This window comes from Leuciscus leuciscus (assembly GCF_965113295.1).
Source record: "Leuciscus leuciscus genome assembly, chromosome: 13".
Taxonomy (NCBI): domain Eukaryota; kingdom Metazoa; phylum Chordata; class Actinopteri; order Cypriniformes; family Leuciscidae; genus Leuciscus; species Leuciscus leuciscus.
This window is the reverse complement of record NC_138737.1, coordinates 13502239-13521549: the sequence shown is the minus strand read 5'-3', so window position 1 is coordinate 13521549 and position 19311 is coordinate 13502239. Positions and strand designations below refer to the sequence as shown.

The following is a 19311-nucleotide window of genomic DNA, read 5'->3' as shown; positions in this document are numbered from 1 at the left end:
TTAGATCTTTTCTATGAGGTGTCCAGAACAAAATACTAAAAGTCCTAAGAAATCCTAGTTGAGGAAATATGTTAAATTCTCATCAATCCGAGATGTGTGCCAATAAGGCCAGCAACAATACACCCCAATGGGGCTATTTTTTTCCTTTACTCCTGTCAAAATGAAACTTTACACAATGACAGTACCCATGAAAAGTAAAAAAAATTGTATTACAAGTTTCTTTGAAAATGAATTTTAGAACTGTGCTCTACAATGTGAAGGTAAAGCCAGTTTTTTTTCACTGCCCAAGGACGGGATTTTTTGAGTTTTTTGTTTTGACTATGAACAACATGGATAGATGTGGCACTAGCTAGTGTTACACTTTTTTTTACACAAAGATTTTGGTCTGGCAATAGAGGGTTTTCCCTCTGTCATTTTTTATTTTTTATTATTGATAATATACAAAAATGATGTTACTGGAGATGATCTTGTGCTGTTTTTTCTTCTTTGGAGTTCTTTTCTGACTGTGGCAGCATTTCACCCTGCATCAAGCCGATATAGCCTCTACTCAGGACCACATCCTCAGTACAACTCAGAGAAACCAACGGCCAGGCATAAGTGAGTATCCATGAGTGAAAAATCCATTCTCTTAATTGATGGTACAGATAGCCAAATAGTTGAATGTTACTAAATAATTTCAGACACATCTGTGAGGCAATACAGCCTACACTGCTGCACTTGATCTATTTACTGACTCTGTGTTGGAAAACATGTTAATGTTAATTCCATGCTGATTAAGATTGTAGTTAAGAAAATATGACCCATGATGACTTAAATGAATCTACTGTAGACACTAAATACCTGTTGAGTTAACATATTTTCCAGTTTTGTAAGTTGGGCATAATCTGTTTAGTTTACACTGAGGTGCAGTCATAAATTTACTCAAATTTGGTGAATTCATTGTGAATTGAATGTTGCACTTCACAACAAGGTTCTATACATTAGCATCAGCAAATGTATTAGGTATAATCATCAACAATGAATGATAATATTTACTGGTTTTATTCGTTTTGCTTAATACTATAAATTGTTCATTGTTAGTAGTAGAAAAATAAACAAATGTTAATGTATATAACTTAATATTAAAATGTATATGGAATAATAAATTGTTGAACAAGATGAATAATTGCTGTATAAGTATTGTTTAGTGTTAGTTCATGTTAACTATTGTGTTGACTAACTCCCTTTCTCTCTCAGGAACCACTGTGCTTATGTTGTGGAGAGAACTGTCTCATTCACTATTCAGGATGGAGCGACTCCCTTCATGAAGGCAGAGTACAACAAGTGTGCTTGGGGTCAGAAATGCCCAACTATAAAGTAAGGCAGCTATTAATAATTGTATCACTTTCATACATGCAATTAATGTTAAAATACACTTAGATCATTTTGACACCCTGTCTGTTTTTACAGGTATCGCACATACTACAAGCCTATGTATAAAGTTGCATATAAGACTCTGACTGAGCTGGAGTGGAAATGCTGTCCTGGTTATGCAGGTGTCGGTTGTACTGCGGCATATGGAATGAAAGCAAGGCCCTTATTTAAAGGACCAATGCCTGCACAGAAGGGTCCTATGCCTCGTTTTAAAGGGCCCATGCCTATGCAGAAGGGCCCTATGCCTCCTTTTAAGGGGCCCATGCCTATGCAGAAGGGCCCTATGCCTCCTTTTAAAGGGTCCATGCCTGCACAGAAGGGTCCCACGCATTTTTTTAAAGGACCTATGCCTGCACAGAAAGGTCCCATGTCTTCTTTTAAAGGGCCCATGCCTATGCAAAAGGGTCCCATGCCTTCTTTTAAAGGGCCTATGTCTGCACAGAAAGGTCCCATGCCTTCGTTTAAAAGACCCATGCCTATGCAGAAAGGTCCCATGCCTTCTTTTAAAGGCCCCAATCCCTCTCAAAAGGGTCCAGTGCCTTCATTTAAAGGACAATTTCCTCATCTCAACTTCAATGGAAACCCCTGGAATCAACCTCAAACACAATATAATGCCATGAATGGATACCCAGGCCCTAATACAGGGCCCTCTTCCCAAGATACCTCAGTTGAACCTTATTCAGACCACCAAGAACCGGAAATAGATTCTCCTGAACCCATGCCAGAGCATCAAGATCTTGGCCATGACTTAATCCTAGAAGAGAATGAGCCAATCACAGACTACCAAGATCCTCAACCAGATCACACTGAGATAGAGCCTGCTTCCAATGCACAGGCGCCCTCTGGTGGTGGTGAAACAAACCAAGGTAAATAAGCTATATGCAGTTACATACTCTATACAGTTTATACAGTTGTTTTAGAATCAGCATTTTTTTGTGTTGTGAGCACAAATAAATAAATAAATATGATTAATTCACAGATCATGGTGACAACATTATCGAAGACGAGCGGTTGGATAGGATAGAAGAGGATGTGCAGCGACTCTCTCTTGGTCTTGAGACTCTCCGTGGTACAGTGACAGGCCTGGAGGCCAGCTTGCGTGCCTCCCTCCGTGAAGATGCCAACCGGATGTTGACTGCACTTATTTCTGTTGCACCCAGCCCTATTGCTGCTCCTTCCCTGTCTAGGGACTCTTCTGTGGGTTTCGGAGATTTACCTGGAGGTGCACCGGATATTGAGGGTTCAGATGTGGTGGGGCAGTTCCCAAACTTGGTCGATTTGGCTGAAAAGGTTTCAGAGCTGCGAGCAGAGCTTGTGGCAAAGGCATCTGAGCTGGAAGGGTTGAGAGGAGCCATTGTTGGTCACAACAACACCCTTCAAAGATTGTCAGAACACAGAAATATTTTTGAGTTGCACCATTAAACTAAGTTGAAGCGTAACTCTACGTATAAACTAAATATTTACGGCAGCCTCCGATCAGGAGTAACAGATGGAATAAAATATCAGACAGACTGAACTGCATCAATAAGCTCTTCTTTTACCTGACAGACTTCAATTCTTGTTTAGACATATATGATTATGCTGACATTTACACTCGCTTACATTTTAAGAGAGAGAACATTATGTGAAAAGATTACTTTGTTAGCGGCTATCTTTAACACGAACCCGTCCTAAACAGCGCGCCGCTGTGCGCATCGGTCCATGTTGTGCATGTCAAATATCAGTCATAATCAATAAACGTAATTTCTTATGTTTTTTGTATCAATATTTATTTATTGATCTTTATTCATTTCATTTCAAATACAGTTTCTGAATGTTATTTACATATAAAAAAACTTATGCTATTCATGATCAAGTATTGTATTTAATGGAAACTTATTTTTACCGTTAGTAACGTGAGGCAAAAGAATGAAGGATAAACTGAAATTCACAGCATTTCAACACAACATCTGCTCATGTATTTGAAGGCTGCTATTGGATCATCGAGGCTAAACGTCATATTATGCGACTACGCATTACTTTACGGAGAGCTTACGACCTACTAGCTACGTTCTGCCTTACGAACAAATGGTACAACGGAATAAAGTTCAGAGTTAGTTACAAACTAGCTAGTAGTTACTAAGCCTCTAGTGTGGACTTTACGTTCCAATTTAAGAAAGAACTTACGAACGGCTGGTGCAACCCTACCCAGGGGCCGGTTGCGTAAGTTATAACTTAGCCTGGTTTTGACGTAAATGGACACTAAGTTACGACTTGCGCACTTCTAAATATTTTTGCGTTGCACCATTAAACTTAGTTGAAGCGTAACTCTACGTATAAACTAAATATTTACGGCAGCCTCCGATCAGGAGTAGGCTAACGGATGGAATAAAATATCAGACAGACTGAACTGCATCAATAAGCTCTTCTTTTACCTGACAGACTTAAATTCTTTAGACATATATGATTATGCTGACATTTACATTCGCTTACATTTTAAGAGAGAGAACATTATGTGAAAAGATTACTTTGTTAGCGGCTGTCTTTAACACGAACCCATCCTAAACAGCGCGCCGCTGTGTGCATCGGTCCATGTTGTGCATGTCAAATATCAGTCATAATCAATAAACGTAATTTCTTATGTTTTTTGTATCAATATTTATTTATTGGTCCTTATTCATTTCATTTCAAATACAGTTTCTGATGTGATTTACATATAAAAACACTTATGCTATTCATGATCAAGTATCATATTTAATGGAAACTTATTTTTACCGTTAGTAACGTGAGGCAAAAGAATGAAGGATAAACTGAAATTCACAGCATTTCAACACAACATCTGCTCACGTATTTGAAGGCTGCTATTGGATCATCGAGGCTAAACGTCATATTATGCAACTACGCATTACTTTACGGAGAGCTTACGACCTACTAGCTACGTTCTGCCTTACGAACAAATGGTGCAACGGAATAAAGTTCAGTGTTAGTTACAAACTAGCTAGTAGTTACTAAGCCTCTAGTGTGGACTTTACGTTCCAATTTAAGAAAGAACTTACGAACGGCTGGTGCAACCCTACCCAGGACCATATAGAGGGCATGTTGGAGGGACAACTGGCTTATGTGGAATCCAAGATGAATATTGCATTGAATCAAGAGGAGGCGAGCATTAACAAAAGAGTGCCCACCGACTTGGAGACACAAATAGAGGGGAAGCTTAAGGCTCTTGAAAGTCGGCTCTTGGCTGCAGTGGACGAGCTAGGTAATGTCACAGCACCAACTTTGCTGGAGGGTCAGGCTGTGCCCACACTGGAGACAGATGTAGAATCACTCAGAAGAAGTGTTGAGGACGATTTGGACCGTTTACAGAAACAGCTTAAATCCATAGAGGTCATGTGCACTTCATCTTGTGTTCCACAGCCTATTCTTACTGGATATGCAGCTCCTTTGGCAACTGAGGAGGAGAAAATTGAGGACAACCACAAGGAACTGAACGGAAAACTTGATTTACAAGTACAGAGATTGAACAACCTCAATGCCACGCTATATAATCTTCTTGTCCAGTTGGCAGAGAAACAGGAGGAGGTAGGTCTTCGGGGTGAGGTGACCCTGCTGAAAGTTAGTGTGAACTCTGTTAACAGATCTCTCTGTGGCTTGCAAGAGTCTCTTGGCTCTGTGATTAGAGAGGTCGGCCACACAAACCTCACCTGGCAAGAGAGAGAAGAGAGGCTTGCACAACAAGTGAAGGGTGTGGTTCAGCTGGTGGGACGACGGGCATCTATGTTGGGTACTGGGGAGCGAAAGGTGACCCGTCTGAAAGGGGAACTCCAGGATCTGCGGCGCAGAGTGGCCGGAGAGCTACAGGGTTGCCGCTCGACTGCCCTGGGTGTTCAGAAGGAGGTAGATGAAGTCGGGGGTCGTGTTGCCCGTGTGGAGGGTCAGTGTGGAGGGCTGGCACACCTGGCTGATGACCTAGAGAGAATTCGAGGAGAGCTAGAGAGGCACTCTGAAGGGTATCTGTCTCATGTTAATAGCACCCTTGTTAACCATTCTCACCAGCTATCCGAGCTCAGAGATAGCATTTAAAACTGCACTGGACCATCTGGGTCTACTAGGAAAGCCGGGGATGATTTAGCTACAACACAACAAATGGAAGAACAAAACACAACAGAATCAACCCATCCAAGAGGAGACCAGTTTGCAGTCCCCACACAGCACAGAGGTGACTAGTAATTCAAGTGCACTTTATAATGTGCAGACAGTCTATACTCAAAACATATACTATTATATAGTATCTTTCTCAGGAGACTTTTCTCTTACCAACATCTGTTGTATGATCAGTGTTGTTGAAATTCCCTCTTCCCAGACTGTGGTGTTGCTGTATTGTATAGGAGTTTAAGGGTTGATAGGTGTATTCATTGTATGTGTTTTTGTGAATATTTTTTTATATAAAATAGATGCCTGACTTTGCAAATGTTTTTATTGTAGGATTTTTTTTAATTAAAGAGACTGTTGTGTTCATGTGGTAGATTCAACATGTTTGAACATGCTCAACAAACTTTGTGAATTTTTTTCAGGGTATATGCAGGAATCATAGAGATGAATTTACTACCTTTTACTACCTTTTTTACCACCTCCACAATATTTTTTACTACCATCACGACATCAAGCAGCAGCCCTTTTTTTGGGGGTGGGGTGGGGTGGGCGGGGTATGTAAAGCACCACTTACTACTTACTATAAGGTATAAGTGTGACACTGTCACACCCATCATACAGGACATATTAGGTACACTAATGTTTAATTGTTATCATTAAGTAGGCCTATTGTCAGGGCCGGCCCGAGGCATAAGCGAACTAAGCGGCTGCTTGGGGCCCCCTCGCCACCAGGGGGCCCCCAATCGAGTTTATTTTTTTTATTTTTTTTTACATATTAATTAACTTAAACAAGTGACATAAATGAATGAAAGGATTAATAATTCAAGACAAGAAAATTCTGATTTCATGATCAATATACCTGCCTACAACTGCTGCTGTGTCTGCCAGTGTTTGAGTCATGCGCATAACCTCGCGTGCATAGACAATTTGTGCACAAAGTCACGGTAATGTTAAGCCATGTCACAAAAATTTGATTTGATCAATGATTTATCCTTTAAATGTAATGATATTCAGAACAGAACAAGAATAAAGAAATAACTATAAACAAGCCAAAACGAAATAATTTAAAGCGAAAGTGAAAGTAAGCGGCGTTGGGCTCACGTATCTCTCTCATTAGAATCAAAATGTTTCAACATTCGCGATGGATTTGGATGGTAGCTAAACTATTCTTTATCATAGGCTTTGTACTTCACTCACGTTCCAATATCGACGGAAAAAATCATCCTCTTCACACGCGCAAAAATGTGCTTGGAAACATCACAGTGGAAGATTACAAAGCTGGAATATGTTGTGTGTGTGTGTTTGTGTGTGTGTGTGTGTGTGTGTGTGTGTGTGTGCGCGGGCGCGATCGAACAGTGGAAACATAAAAACATACTCCGTCATGTTCATACAAGACATCATTCAAACTGCAAAGTGTTGCAAAACGTTGGAGGATATTTTGCAAATAATTTTTTTAATATGTTTTGTGACAGTTTGTTTTCAGAAGTTTCCAAGAGTTAGTAAAATAGTAAAGAAAAGTTAAAACTTTTTTAAGTATCTATTTTGTATTAAGTATTTATTTTGTATCAATACATAACCTCATTGTATTAATTTATAATGTAACATTATAACGTGACATTGTGTCAATAATCGTCCAGCACAGGTGACTCTGCGTGGTGGGAGGGGGCCCCCAAATCAAATTCTGCTTAGGGCCCCCAAAAGGCTCGGGCCGGCACTGCCTATTGTCATTGTCAATTATGTTTTTTTGTAGTGTCGAGTTGAGTTTCAGTTGTCCTTATCTTAACCCTAGCCCTTGAGTTATCCTAACCATAGCCCTTAGCCCTAATAAGGTGAATAATAACCTTGGCACTTTGTCATTGCTATCAACTCCGACTCACTCAGGGCTCGACATTAAGCCTTTTCATGTGCTTGTCCTTTGGACAAGTAAATCTGTCATTCACTTGTCCGAGTAAAAAAAGTTGCTTGTCCGGAATGTTTTTGGTGTGTGTGTGTGCTGTAAATATAATTTATTCTGAAGAAATATCCTCATCTGTGTTAAATCAGCTCTGATATATTTAAATCTGCATATTGTCATATCTGCACCTTTAAAGGGCCACCCCCCCCCACCCCCCAAATCTTATTCAATGTATGCTTAATCTTTAGTTTTAAATTTTATCAATAGATTAAATTGGAATAGCCTAATAAGATACTATAGGGCTGTTGTTACCCTAGGAAGGGCTGATCAAATTAAATCATTTACACTGAAAATGTACAACTGCATTAAATAATGTTATGAATATGAGATCGTTTAAAATATTTTTGAATATACAAATAAGAAACGTTGGAAAGAATGATACTTTTAAACATGAAAGTAAACCGCCAGTAGGAGGCGTCAGGCGACCGTCTTAATGAGCGAGTCATTGAGTCATTCATTCAAACGATTCGTTCAAACAACTGATTCATTCAAGAATGAGACATGTTTATGAATGGGACATTGAATCTTTGACTCAGCCAATTCGTTCAAAACGCTGAATCATTCAGTAATGAAACACGGTGAGATGCGTTACGGTTCTGCTGTGATCTTTGTTTGGAACTATTTTTGCTGCTGAAACAGAACAAAAACAGTCAATATTGTGTCTAAAATGTAAGTAACTTAATTTGAACTGTTTATTCAACTGTTGTATCAAAAGCAATGTCACATTTTCAGTCGTGATGGTACTCAAGAAAACAGCACTCGTCGTGTGAGGTTGCTAAACTGTATCATATGTTAAAAATATTAAAACACATTTTGAATTTTGGCATTGGCAGTAACGTTATGTTGTTAACTGAGTTTAAACTGAGTTTACATTTGTTTGGATTTCTCCTCGAGAGGCTGCGCGAGCCTCAACAGCGCAACCTTGTTACCGTCAGTAGCCTAATACATCCACTATCGATCGCAACTTACAATAAATATAAATACAATCAGAATCATTCTCTCATTTTAGTGATTCCCTAGTTATTTATAAATTTTTTGTTATTGACGTTTAATTAGGCTACTTGTCCGGTCGGGCAAGTAAAATTCTCTTTTACTTGTCCCTTCAAAAAATCCACTTGTCCCGGACAAGCGTTAATGTCGAGCCCGTCAGGTCCTGTTAGCACCGTAGCCTATATATATTTTTTAATCATGCTAGATGAAGTTAAAATATGGAGACACAAATATTAAGCAAAAAAATGGAAACTCATATATTGAGGTGGTGATGAAAAATTTACTACCAAGTCAAATTGCGTTTGTTACCTTTTACTACCTTTCAAGGGCCTTGATTTTGGTAGATTATTTTTACTACTTTTACTACCTTTTACCACCGCGCGGACACCCTGTTTTTAAACTTTTGTTACCCTTTTTACTTGTTTGTGCTTGTCTGTTTATATGTGGTTTGTGAAAGCTGGTTCTTAATAAAATGTTGAAATCTCACTTCATTTATTAGTTCATGAGGTTGACAAATTACTGTGTATATTATGGATCTCAAACAGAAAACATTCAATAGGCAACAGGCTAATAATTGCACTCTTTAATGTCATAACATGAAGTAAATTGAAATGTAAAATGTCATCATTCAATTTCACATTTAGACTTTAAACATGACATGACAAAAAATAACACAATAATCAACCATAAACATATGTGGAAGCCTTATGAGTTCCTGCCTGTTGTATTCGATTTTTCCTATGTTTAGGAGAAAATTACATCTGGGAAAGAAAAAAAAGAACAGGTAAAGCAGTTATTCCACATTTGATTTGATGAGCTGGGTTATCATTAAAGTCTGGCTAAAACAGTTGAAACTGTGATGTTTTTGGACCTGTACTTCTGTGAATTTTTGAAACCAACATGCAACATATAATTTTTTTCCCCCCAATTAAATGTAAAAGGTACACTTGAAAGCCCTCATATATAAATCTAAAGTTGATTATGCACTGTAAAAACTAAAGGAGCCTCAAATATCCTGTCGGATACTCAAGGAACTTCAAAATGTAATTTAAGTGCCTCAAAGCTCTTTCTCCTATAGTAGGGTTACTGGAGGAGCATTGAAAATGTACTTGAGTGTGTTTTTAGTAGGCCTATATACTTTAATGCATTTTTAATACATTTAACAGTAGCCTATGTCTTTTTCACCTGGGTAGCTTACATTTATGTAGTATCTATAGGCCTATTTTATTGATTAATTTAAACCTTAAACAACAACACTAAATTATAATAATATTAATAATAATAATTCATAAATTATTATTGAATAAATAATAGTAATAAAATAATAATTTGTACCTACTTCATCATAAATTATTATTTGAAGAAGAAGAACCAGGAGGAGAAAAGTTTTATTCTGTCACGAAACTGCTGCTCTCTCCTCTGCTGTCGTCGCTTGTGATGCTGTGCTCGCGCGCAACAAAGCTCAGCTGATCGACGTCATCGGTAACGGCTCTTCTCATCAAAGCTTCCGCCGTTTGTTCGGCTCTCCTTTACAAGGTTTGTAAACTCGCCAAATAAATATAAATACAGAGTTTACTCACTATATATTCAAACAAACACACATATATATATAAACTAAATGTATTATACATTACTACTTTTTTACATTGTTTACCACGTTTATTGCACAGTATCTGGTATGAAGGTTTTAGCCGCGATGCTAACTACGTGATCTAACGTAAGTTAATTAACAAATGGAAATTATTGACTTTTTGTCTTAGATTGATTTAGTCATTCAATTCAACATATTCTGTAAAACTGTGTCTTCAAATTGCTGATATAGCCTAACTAATTTAGCTGATTCCTGCTGTCGTCATTGTCGTTTGTTATGAATAACAAAAGCAGGTTAATATAATTTGGTCTGTTTTTGTTTAGCCTAGCTTTACTTACTACATGTGCCCTCATTCTCTCAAATACCATTTTAAAGCCATTTACTGGTCAATAAATATTATGTTGTGAATAATCAGCTTTGTTCTTTTGTTTCCCCAGAACAACCAGTACATTTCTAAAATAATCTGAACATTTCAGAGGCAACATTGAATTACAGTAAGTTACCTACACCACATGCACGTACTTTATTTCTATGAACTTTCTCTGTGTGAAATTGTATTGTTTGTATACAAAATTGAATTGTATTGATCTGCTTTTGGGTTCCACAGGTTTGGAATGTCACAAGGCTGAGGAAATTATTTAAATTTCACAACTATCACTTTAATAACCTTACTAACAGTAAATGTTGTACTTTGTACAACATTTGTACTTTGCAAATGTTTACTTTTCATAAGCTGAAATACAAGTTTGATCAAGATTAAAAATCCTCCTGTAGACCTGAAAATCACTGAAGTGCCTGGACCATCCACCAGAAAAGAGGAAAAACAAACAGAAAATGAAGCTGATGCACCTTTTCACTTTTGTAACTCGTTAAGTACCTCAAATGTCCCTTGTGAAGATTTTATAATTGATTGCATTTTATGTTGCAGCGAGTAAAGGTGCATCACATTTGTGAATTTCGTGAAATTACACAGGCAAAAAGGTCCATTGACTATTGTCAGCAGTGTAGCGATGTAATGTATGAAGCACCACACAAAATTGCTGATCGTATGGATTCTTATTGAAATGACTGAATTCACCAGTGAACATTCACAGAACAACAGATCATTTTACTGCACCTTAACTCTGTTAAAATGGAAAATGTTTTCTGCTTGTTGTGACATAAGGAATACTGTTTCCGGGTCGAAGCCTCTACTTCTACTTCCTCTATCTTGTTTCTAGATATTGAGAATACTCAACAACCATTTATGGGAACTGTTGATTCAAGTCACACATTTAAGCTTTTCAAAAGCCATAGTGTACATTACAGTCTCCAGTCTAACGGCATCCCAGACTTCAACATTTTCAAAATAGCTGAATAACTAAACCATCTGAGATTTCGGAATAGAGATAAAGGTTAGGATCCTAATTTTCAGGAATATTACAGCACAATGAGTGTATATTAGCACCATTTGTTGTTTGTTTTTGGCATCTGATAGAGCTTTTGGACTTGGAAACAGTGACGTCAGACTTAACAAGCGGACTGAAACGCATGTTTTAAAATTAAGTGAAGATGGACATTTTTAATTAGTCAAAATTTAAATTTTTAATTTTTTAACATGTTTTTTCCATGCATTTTGTTGAGATGTCTTTTCTTGTGTAACCTACACATGGTTGATTATTCATGTTACTTATTATACTATTTTTTTGTGTGTGTATTCATTGATATTAATCTATTACTAGCTTTTTTTTCCAAGTGCATGGAAGTGTATGTATTAAAATGGATCTAAAATATGTAATAAACAATTCTTATTTTGTATTTGGTTCAGTTTGTTTATTATAATAGAAGTTAATGGTGGTAACCATAGTAACAACATGAAATTAATTTAATACAAATAAAATAAAATTGAAATTTGGTTCCTGGAAGCACCCACAGTGGTTCCACACAGTGCCTTATATAAGAGTTCCTCAGGAAACTTGTGTGGTTCCTCAGAGAACCGCCCCTTTTTAAAGGGTGCCTAGAGGATCTACAGACGGTTCCGCCGGTGTGGCAAAGTGAAGAACCCCAAAAGGTTCCTCCAGGCACCTTTTATTGTTACAGTGTGTATAGTAGCTCTGTTGGTGCTGATGCATTGTACTTACTACCAATCATCCCCTGCTCTTTCAGTTCCTACATGTATTTGAGTATGGTAAAAGTGTCATACCCAAACACTGCTGCTGCCATCACACCAAAAATCTTAAAGAAAGATCAAACATGAAAAAAGTTTGAAAAATCAATTGTAAAAGCACAAGGATCATAAAATGCACAACAGGACATAATCACCACTATACTTATTACATCTTATCACTAAACAGATTATTATATGATCTCATTTTATAAAACGTGTTAGTGAGTTTGACAGCAACACCATTAGAAATCCATTTAGAGGCCCAACAACCTAAAACTTTAATTATTTTGCCTTTTCACATGATTCTTTCAGCCAGAAACATATTCTTTGCTTATTTACTCACCAAACCAGCAACTTCCCCAGGTATTATCCATGCCCAGTTAATGCAGACAAGAGAAGTAATGAGCAAGATGAGTGAGCCTGTGATTGCTCTAATGAAGTCCTGCAAGACAAATGAAAACATGTAACTCTTTTTGTTAATTTTCAGTACAAAAAAGGAAGGAGGTTGAGAATAAAAACTATTGAGTGAGTTGCACTTATATCATGGTGGTTAGGTAATAATTATTATATATTTTTTTAAATCTAATCCAGAGAATCCAATATCCAGAACATGTATATTTTACCATCCATCGGAATATCTCTATCTGCAGATCCATGCCATGAACAATGAAGATGATAATGGCCCAGACCATCGCTATAATGGGGCTCCACAAATAGCATTCATCAGAGACTGCATTGCAAATAATCACAATGAGACACAGACCCTAATTTCAAACAAAAAAGAAGTATACATCTAGATGAATCACCTACAGCTTGCATGTAATATATGTAGCATCAAATGAAAGTCTATTTTTAAACCATTTATTTATTTTAAAGCAATAGGAATATTGATTAGCTACATTTTAACTCTTGGCAGACTTACAATTTCTAGAGCTAAAATCTTCCTCTTTGGTGACCAGTTGAATTTTGTCTTATGCTCAACGACTAAAACTGGCTGGATATCTTCTTTTTTGTCTTCCATCTTGATCTACGTGACCTGATCAAAAATAATAAAAAAGCATCTAGTACCAGACAATGTGTTTATATAAATAAATTATATATAGGGAGCACTGGATTTTACTTTAACTGAACAACAGTAAAAATCATCCTTTTTAGTGTTATTACCAATTACCAATATACTATTTAGTGGCCTATAATCATTTAAAAACTTAGTCAAAACACGTGATATGTTTGATGAATTAAATACCTGAAAAGAAACAGTTGAATAAATCTCTTCGATGCGATGATTTCACAGCGGGACTTAATACAATAAAAGCGCAGCCCACCTCTCAAGTGAGTAAAGAAGTAATCACATAGGCTGCATCTATTGCACAACAAAACTTTATACGTACACACCCCTTTGAGTACAAGTGAATGACGCAAGATTCCCCATTATCTCTGGTATTGTTTTTCACTTGTAGGCCATATATAGGATATGTTCCTCCCTGCCAACGGATGCTCTACCATTATTGGTGGGTCTGTGTAACTTGCCCAAACTCTTGAATATGACAAAAGAGACATCAATGCTGGTAAAAATGCCATTATTAAGGGAAAAGCATTTGTATAATTAGAGTATATCATGAGCAAGATGAATCATACAAGTGACTCTTTAAATGTGGTTTATTGTGAAGGGAAAATGTAGTCATTTCCTGTGTGTTCAGGGGAGAATTTCAGTTTGTGGGTATTTACTGTAGTTGAGGCCAATGCTTTTTCCATAGACTAAATTTTTCATGTTGAAAAAACATTTTATAAAATAGATTGACATTGCCAATAAAAAAAATATTCTAAACAATTCAAGTTTGTACTGTTGGGTTACTTTTGAAACATTGATGGAAACTGAAATTTAAAATGAAAATGTAAATTTAATTTTTTTTGCAAAGATAAAGGCCACAATATGTTTGCAGTTACATGTTAACAAGGTCATACTCAGGTATATTTAGGCTATAAAAAAAAACAAGAGTAACACAAAAAAAATCTAGCTTGTATTTTGTTATGTTACTTTTGACCCACCTGTGTGTTACTTTCGTCCCAACTGACGGGGTCGAAAGTAACATGAGCAGTTCAAAGTGAAATTATACTGAAATTATAAAATATATCTATGTCTAAAACAATATATTTTCAAATTATGTTTTTCTGAAAAATGGTACTTTCGCCCCTGCTCTTCCGTTAGCCTAATGCCTAAAAATGTAAAAGTTGTACCTAAATAGAATTTAGTTTAATTTTAAAATTCATCGCCGGAGTGAAAGGGAACATGATTTATTGAACATATTTGAAAAAATATAGGCCTAAGTGTTTCTTAAGTCAATACTATTACTTTTTAATGGCTTGTCAAATTTCCATTCCTCCGCTGCATGATTAATGATTAATTCCAAGGCCATGCTAATGCCTTGGAAGTGAGCTCAATTTCAAATGCAAATGGAAAGTTTGTGCAATTTGTTTGTTTTTGTGTAAGGACACCTCAGCATTGTAATATGGCATTAAATAATTACTATTTCACAGAGCACTGGTATCATGCAGTTTGTGTTAAATTGTGTTTGGGTGGTTAATAATAATAACAATTATTATTATTTGTATTTATATAGCGCGGCTCCTTTCCAACACCCAAGGTTGCTTTACAAAGATTATGTAAAGGCAGTGGTTCTCAAACTGGGGTATGTGAGGTGACAGAAGGTAGCCTGGCAAGCCAGACCTACATCAAGATGTTAGGTCTGGCAACTCACCATAGACACGGCTCATCCGAGGGGCGGGATAAACGGCTGTCTTTCAAATTCCCTCTGCACGCAATAGGACAGCGCTTCAACCAACCAGAGCGTTTTCCCAACAGCGGAGCTAGTTGATAGATTCAACTTTTGCCATATCTGGTCGGAAAAAGGACGAAGAACACATCTTCCTTTTTTTTAAGAATGACTTAAGTGCCGTTCTTTGCTCTTTTCTCAAAGAAAAACTTAACCCCGAGTCCTCCAGAGTCGCGGACAAAGCCGATTCGAAAGACGTTCTCCAGCAGCCGTCATTCTTTGTTTTCAAGTGGCAGCCAGGTAACCGTCGCAACTCTGTCGTCATATGTTAAGCCCGCCCCGCCCTACTGGGAGACCTCCTGAGAAAAACCAGGTTGCTGCTGGAAGAGGTGTTAGTGAGGCCAGTAGGGGGTGCTCACCCTGTGGTCTGTGTGGGTCCTAACGCCCCAGTGTAGTGACGGGGACACTATACTGTCAGAGAGCACCGTCTTTCGGATGAGACGTAAAACCGAGGTCCTGACTCTCTGTGGTCATTAAAAATCCCATGGCATTTCTCGTAAAGAGTAGGGGTGTAACCCCGGTGTCCTGGCCACATTCCACCCATTGGCCTCCTAATAATCCCCTTACATTGAATTGGCTCTATCACTCTCTCTCCTCTCTCCACCTATAGCTGGTGTGTGGTGAGCGCACTGGCGCCGTTGTACTGTGGCTGCCGTCGCATCATCCAAGTGGATGCTGCACACTGGTGGTGGTTGAGGAGAGATCCCCTGATATGATTGTAAAGCGCTTTGGGTGTACAGTAGTACATATGAAAGCGCTATATAAATGCCTCATTCATTCATTCATTCATACTCTATACACGACGTGATTGGCCTGACCCAATTTAGGTTTTTGCAGCTTGAAAGTCAATGGAGAGTTGCTAGACTCATAGACATGTATAGAAAGGCTAGATGGCTCAAGGCGGAGTCAGCTGTGTCGTCACTTGGCGGCCATCTTAGGTCAGGAGACTGCGCTGCTGCTCCCTGCTGCTGTGGACGGAAGGTGAGTGACATACGCCAACTAAAATGCTCGTAACTTGCTGAATTCTTGACGGATTTACAAACGGTTTGGTTTATTACAAACCTTATTAACGTGGCTATGATTTGTGCTGATGCCGTTTGTGGCTATAATTTTTCACAAGTATGCAGTTAAATAGCCGCATCCCTGACGTTTATGACACACCAAGCCGTTTGAAAATCGGTTGAAAATTGAGCAAAATATAGTTATTTCAGCACTACATGCACAATAGACTTTAATGTTATAACTGGACGAGCGGTCCTGTCCTAAGATGGCCGCCGTGTGACGTCGTCGGGTCCCATTGGCTCTCAGCGCCGGTAAGCTATCTAGCCTTTCTATACATGTCTATGGCTAGACTGCCCTGGCTGCAAAATACATTTTGCTGCCGCTAGGGTGCTTCTAGATTTCTAGGCTATTAACTAATGTTAACAACCTTTGATTTGAATAATGTATTAGTAAATGTTTAAATTAATATTAACTCATTAATAAATGCTGTAGAAGTATTGTTCATTCTTATTTATTAACTGAAGTAGTTAACTAATGCTAACTAGTGAACCTTATTGTAAAGTGTTACCATATACAGTACTGTGCAAAAGTCTTAGGCATGTAAAGTGAGAATGCTTTCAAAAATAAAATCACAAATTTAATTTATTTATGATTTAACTTCTATTAACTAATTCAAATCAATATATGGTGTAACAACCCTTTGCGTTTAAAACGGCTTTTGTCCAGGTACACTTGCGCATAGTTTTTCAGGTAGCTTTGCAGGAAGGTTTCTTCAAGCATCTTGGAGACGTTCCCGCAGTTCTTCTGGATTTAGTTTGTCTGAGTGTTTAAATTTTCAGTTTAAATCTTATTTTAAGGTGAGGTACACTGTAAAAACTAAAGGAGCCTCAAATATCCTGTCGGACACTCAAGGAACTTCAAAATGTAATTTAAGTGCCTCAAAGCTCTTTCTCCTATAGTAGGGTTCCTGGAAGAGCATTGACAATCTTTGAGGTTCTTGCTGGAACTTATGGGATCCTTTAAGCACTTTGTATTTAGTTCAGAGGTTCTGGAGTCACCTTTTCATTACCATGAGACCTCAAAGTGCTTTGGGGGAAAATAGAGGAACTTGAATGCGATAAAAGGGTTACTGGAAGATCTTTTAACATTTAAGTGGTTCCTGGAAGATCTCTTATGTTAAAGCCAGCATCTGGAGGAATGGTTCAGTGAGGCCAGAATAAGATCATTATTATCCTATTATTATTATTATAGGCTACTTAAGTTTGATTCAGTATACATAGTAGCCTACATACCCAGGTGAAAAAGACGTAGGCTACTATTAAAGGGATAGTTCACTTTGAAATTAAATTTTGGTATGTTTTAGCTTACCTCAAGGGCATCCAAGATGTAGGTGTCTTTTTTTCCGCAGTAGTTTCAATTTTGATATTTTTAGGTCAAACCGTTCTTGTCTGTCAGTCATATAATGCAGGTCTATGGTCATCACCTCAAAGAGCATGCACAGAGTCCAAATTAAAACAATTCCCCGTCGTCCAAATTAAACAATTCCCCATCGTAAGTACACATTGTTGGCCTAAGACACGAAACGAGCGGTTTGTGTGAGAAAACGAACAGTTTTTATATCGTTTTTACCTCTTGAACTCAGCCACGTCCAAGTATTTAAACTCCCCAACTCCCTGTTCCATATGGATTCAATTGGTAAAGCCTTGGCACTGTGCTGAATCAGTGCACTATATATTAAAGAGACAGAACATCTGCCCAGTAATGGTGCAATCCATTGTAACATGCGATGTGAGGGGAGAGGAGAATTCCAGGGAACTCCATACGTTTTTAAGGCAGATCTTAGCTGAAGGTAAACAAAATAAGAGGACACAGGAAGCGAGAAGCGTGTTCTTAAATCTTGAATGGAGCAAAGACCTTTAGTATCGTATATATCACCTAATGTATTCACCCCAAGGGATGACCAAGATGGTTGATTGAATGGTTTGCTGCCACATAATAAACTCTGGTTATGCCAGAGTGGCGTGGTCTGACAGAATTTAGGTGGGCCGCCCATCCACCGTTCTGCTTTCTTCCACACTTGAATAGAGTTAGCAATGATGGGCCCAAAATGATTTTTAATTGTTTTGTTTGCTACCCTGGAGAATAGTATGTCTTGCAGCTTGTGTGGAAATATCTTAGCAGATTCAATCGTTCGCCATGCAGTGGTAGACTGTGGGTCCACCCATGTGCTGAGTGCTCTGATCTGAAATGACCAATAATAAAGTTCAACGTTCGGTACTGCCAGACCACCCAGCAGTTTGGGTCGTTGCAGTGTAATCAGATGAACCCTGGGCCGCCTACCATCCCAAATATAACTGGAGATCATGGAACGAATGTCTTTAAAGTAATTTGGAGGGGGGCAGAGTGGTAACATAAAGAAGAGGAAATTGAGACGGGGTAATATGTTCATTTTGACTGTATTAATTCTACCTTGAAGAGACGTTTTTAGATTCCTCCATCTATGAATGTCTGATTTTATTTGGCTTAGCATAGTGTTGAAGTTGTCTCTGTTCATTTTATGTATGTTTTTATAGATCGTAATGCCCAGATATGTAAAAGAGCTTTTGGACTGAATATAGACAGGAATAGGAACATTTGTGTGTATATTATTTAGAGGCATAAGTGCAGATTTTGTCCAATTAATTTTGTAGCCTGACAGGCTGCTAAAGTTATCAAATTCCTTAATAATTGGGTGAATAGAGGTGTCAAAGTTATCTAAAAACAAAATTATATCATCCGCATACAGAGATATAATATGCTTATGATGACCAATTTCCATAGGAGAAGCCGTAGATTGCCTAATGGCTTGTGCTAGAGGTTCCAGAGAAAGACAAAATAAAAGTGGCGAGAGTGGACACCCCTGTCTTGTACCACGCTGCAGGGTAAAAGAAGAAGAAATTATGTCACCTGTTAGAACACTTGCTAAGGGTGAGTGGTATAGCGCCTTGATCATTGCTATAAAATTATGCCTGAAACCAAAACGTTGCAAAACTGCCCACATATATTTCCACTCTAACCTATCGAAGGCTTTCTCTGCGTCGAGTGAAAATATGGCACAAGGATTTGGGTGTGTCTCTGCAACCTCTATAATGTGTAGCAGCCTTCTCATGTTATCAGATGCATAGCGTCCCTTGATAAATCCTGTTTGATCCTCATTGACTAGAGATTTAATAACTTTTTCCAGGCGCAGAGCGAGTACCTTGGCATATAT

General features: G+C 38.0%; 1 protein-coding gene and 1 pseudogene across 6 annotated transcripts in view; one reads left to right on the top strand and one right to left on the bottom strand.

The window, feature by feature from the left end:
* The window catches only part of LOC309512809, a 31217-nt pseudogene extending 25277 nt beyond the window's left edge, over window positions 1-5940 (top strand). The window contains exons 2-6 of the transcript XR_014211662.1: window positions 261-597; window positions 1237-1356; window positions 1450-2279; window positions 2393-2834; window positions 4413-5940. The product of XR_014211662.1 is annotated as an uncharacterized misc_RNA (transcript). The remainder of the gene's footprint in view (window positions 1-260; window positions 598-1236; window positions 1357-1449; window positions 2280-2392; window positions 2835-4412) is intronic.
* The window catches only part of LOC309512564 (proteolipid protein 2-like), a 39279-nt gene extending 25444 nt beyond the window's left edge, over window positions 1-13835 (bottom strand). Inside the window, exons 1-6 of one of the 5 annotated variants that reach the window (XM_082188230.1) lie at window positions 13472-13636; window positions 13148-13261; window positions 12849-12989; window positions 12569-12667; window positions 12200-12293; window positions 9057-9249 (exon numbers count right to left, since the gene is read on the bottom strand). In XM_082188230.1, the coding sequence (XP_082044356.1) occupies window positions 12228-12293; window positions 12569-12667; window positions 12849-12989; window positions 13148-13246 (405 nt within the window). In that variant the 5' untranslated portion in view covers window positions 13247-13261; window positions 13472-13636 and the 3' untranslated portion in view covers window positions 9057-9249; window positions 12200-12227. Of the gene's footprint in view, window positions 1-9056; window positions 9250-12199; window positions 12294-12568; window positions 12668-12848; window positions 12990-13147; window positions 13262-13471 lie in introns of those variants that run through there. The other 4 variants (XM_082188228.1, XM_082188229.1, XM_082188225.1 and 1 more) reach the window with 4 other exon arrangements.
* Window positions 13836-19311: the final 5476 nt, after the last annotated feature.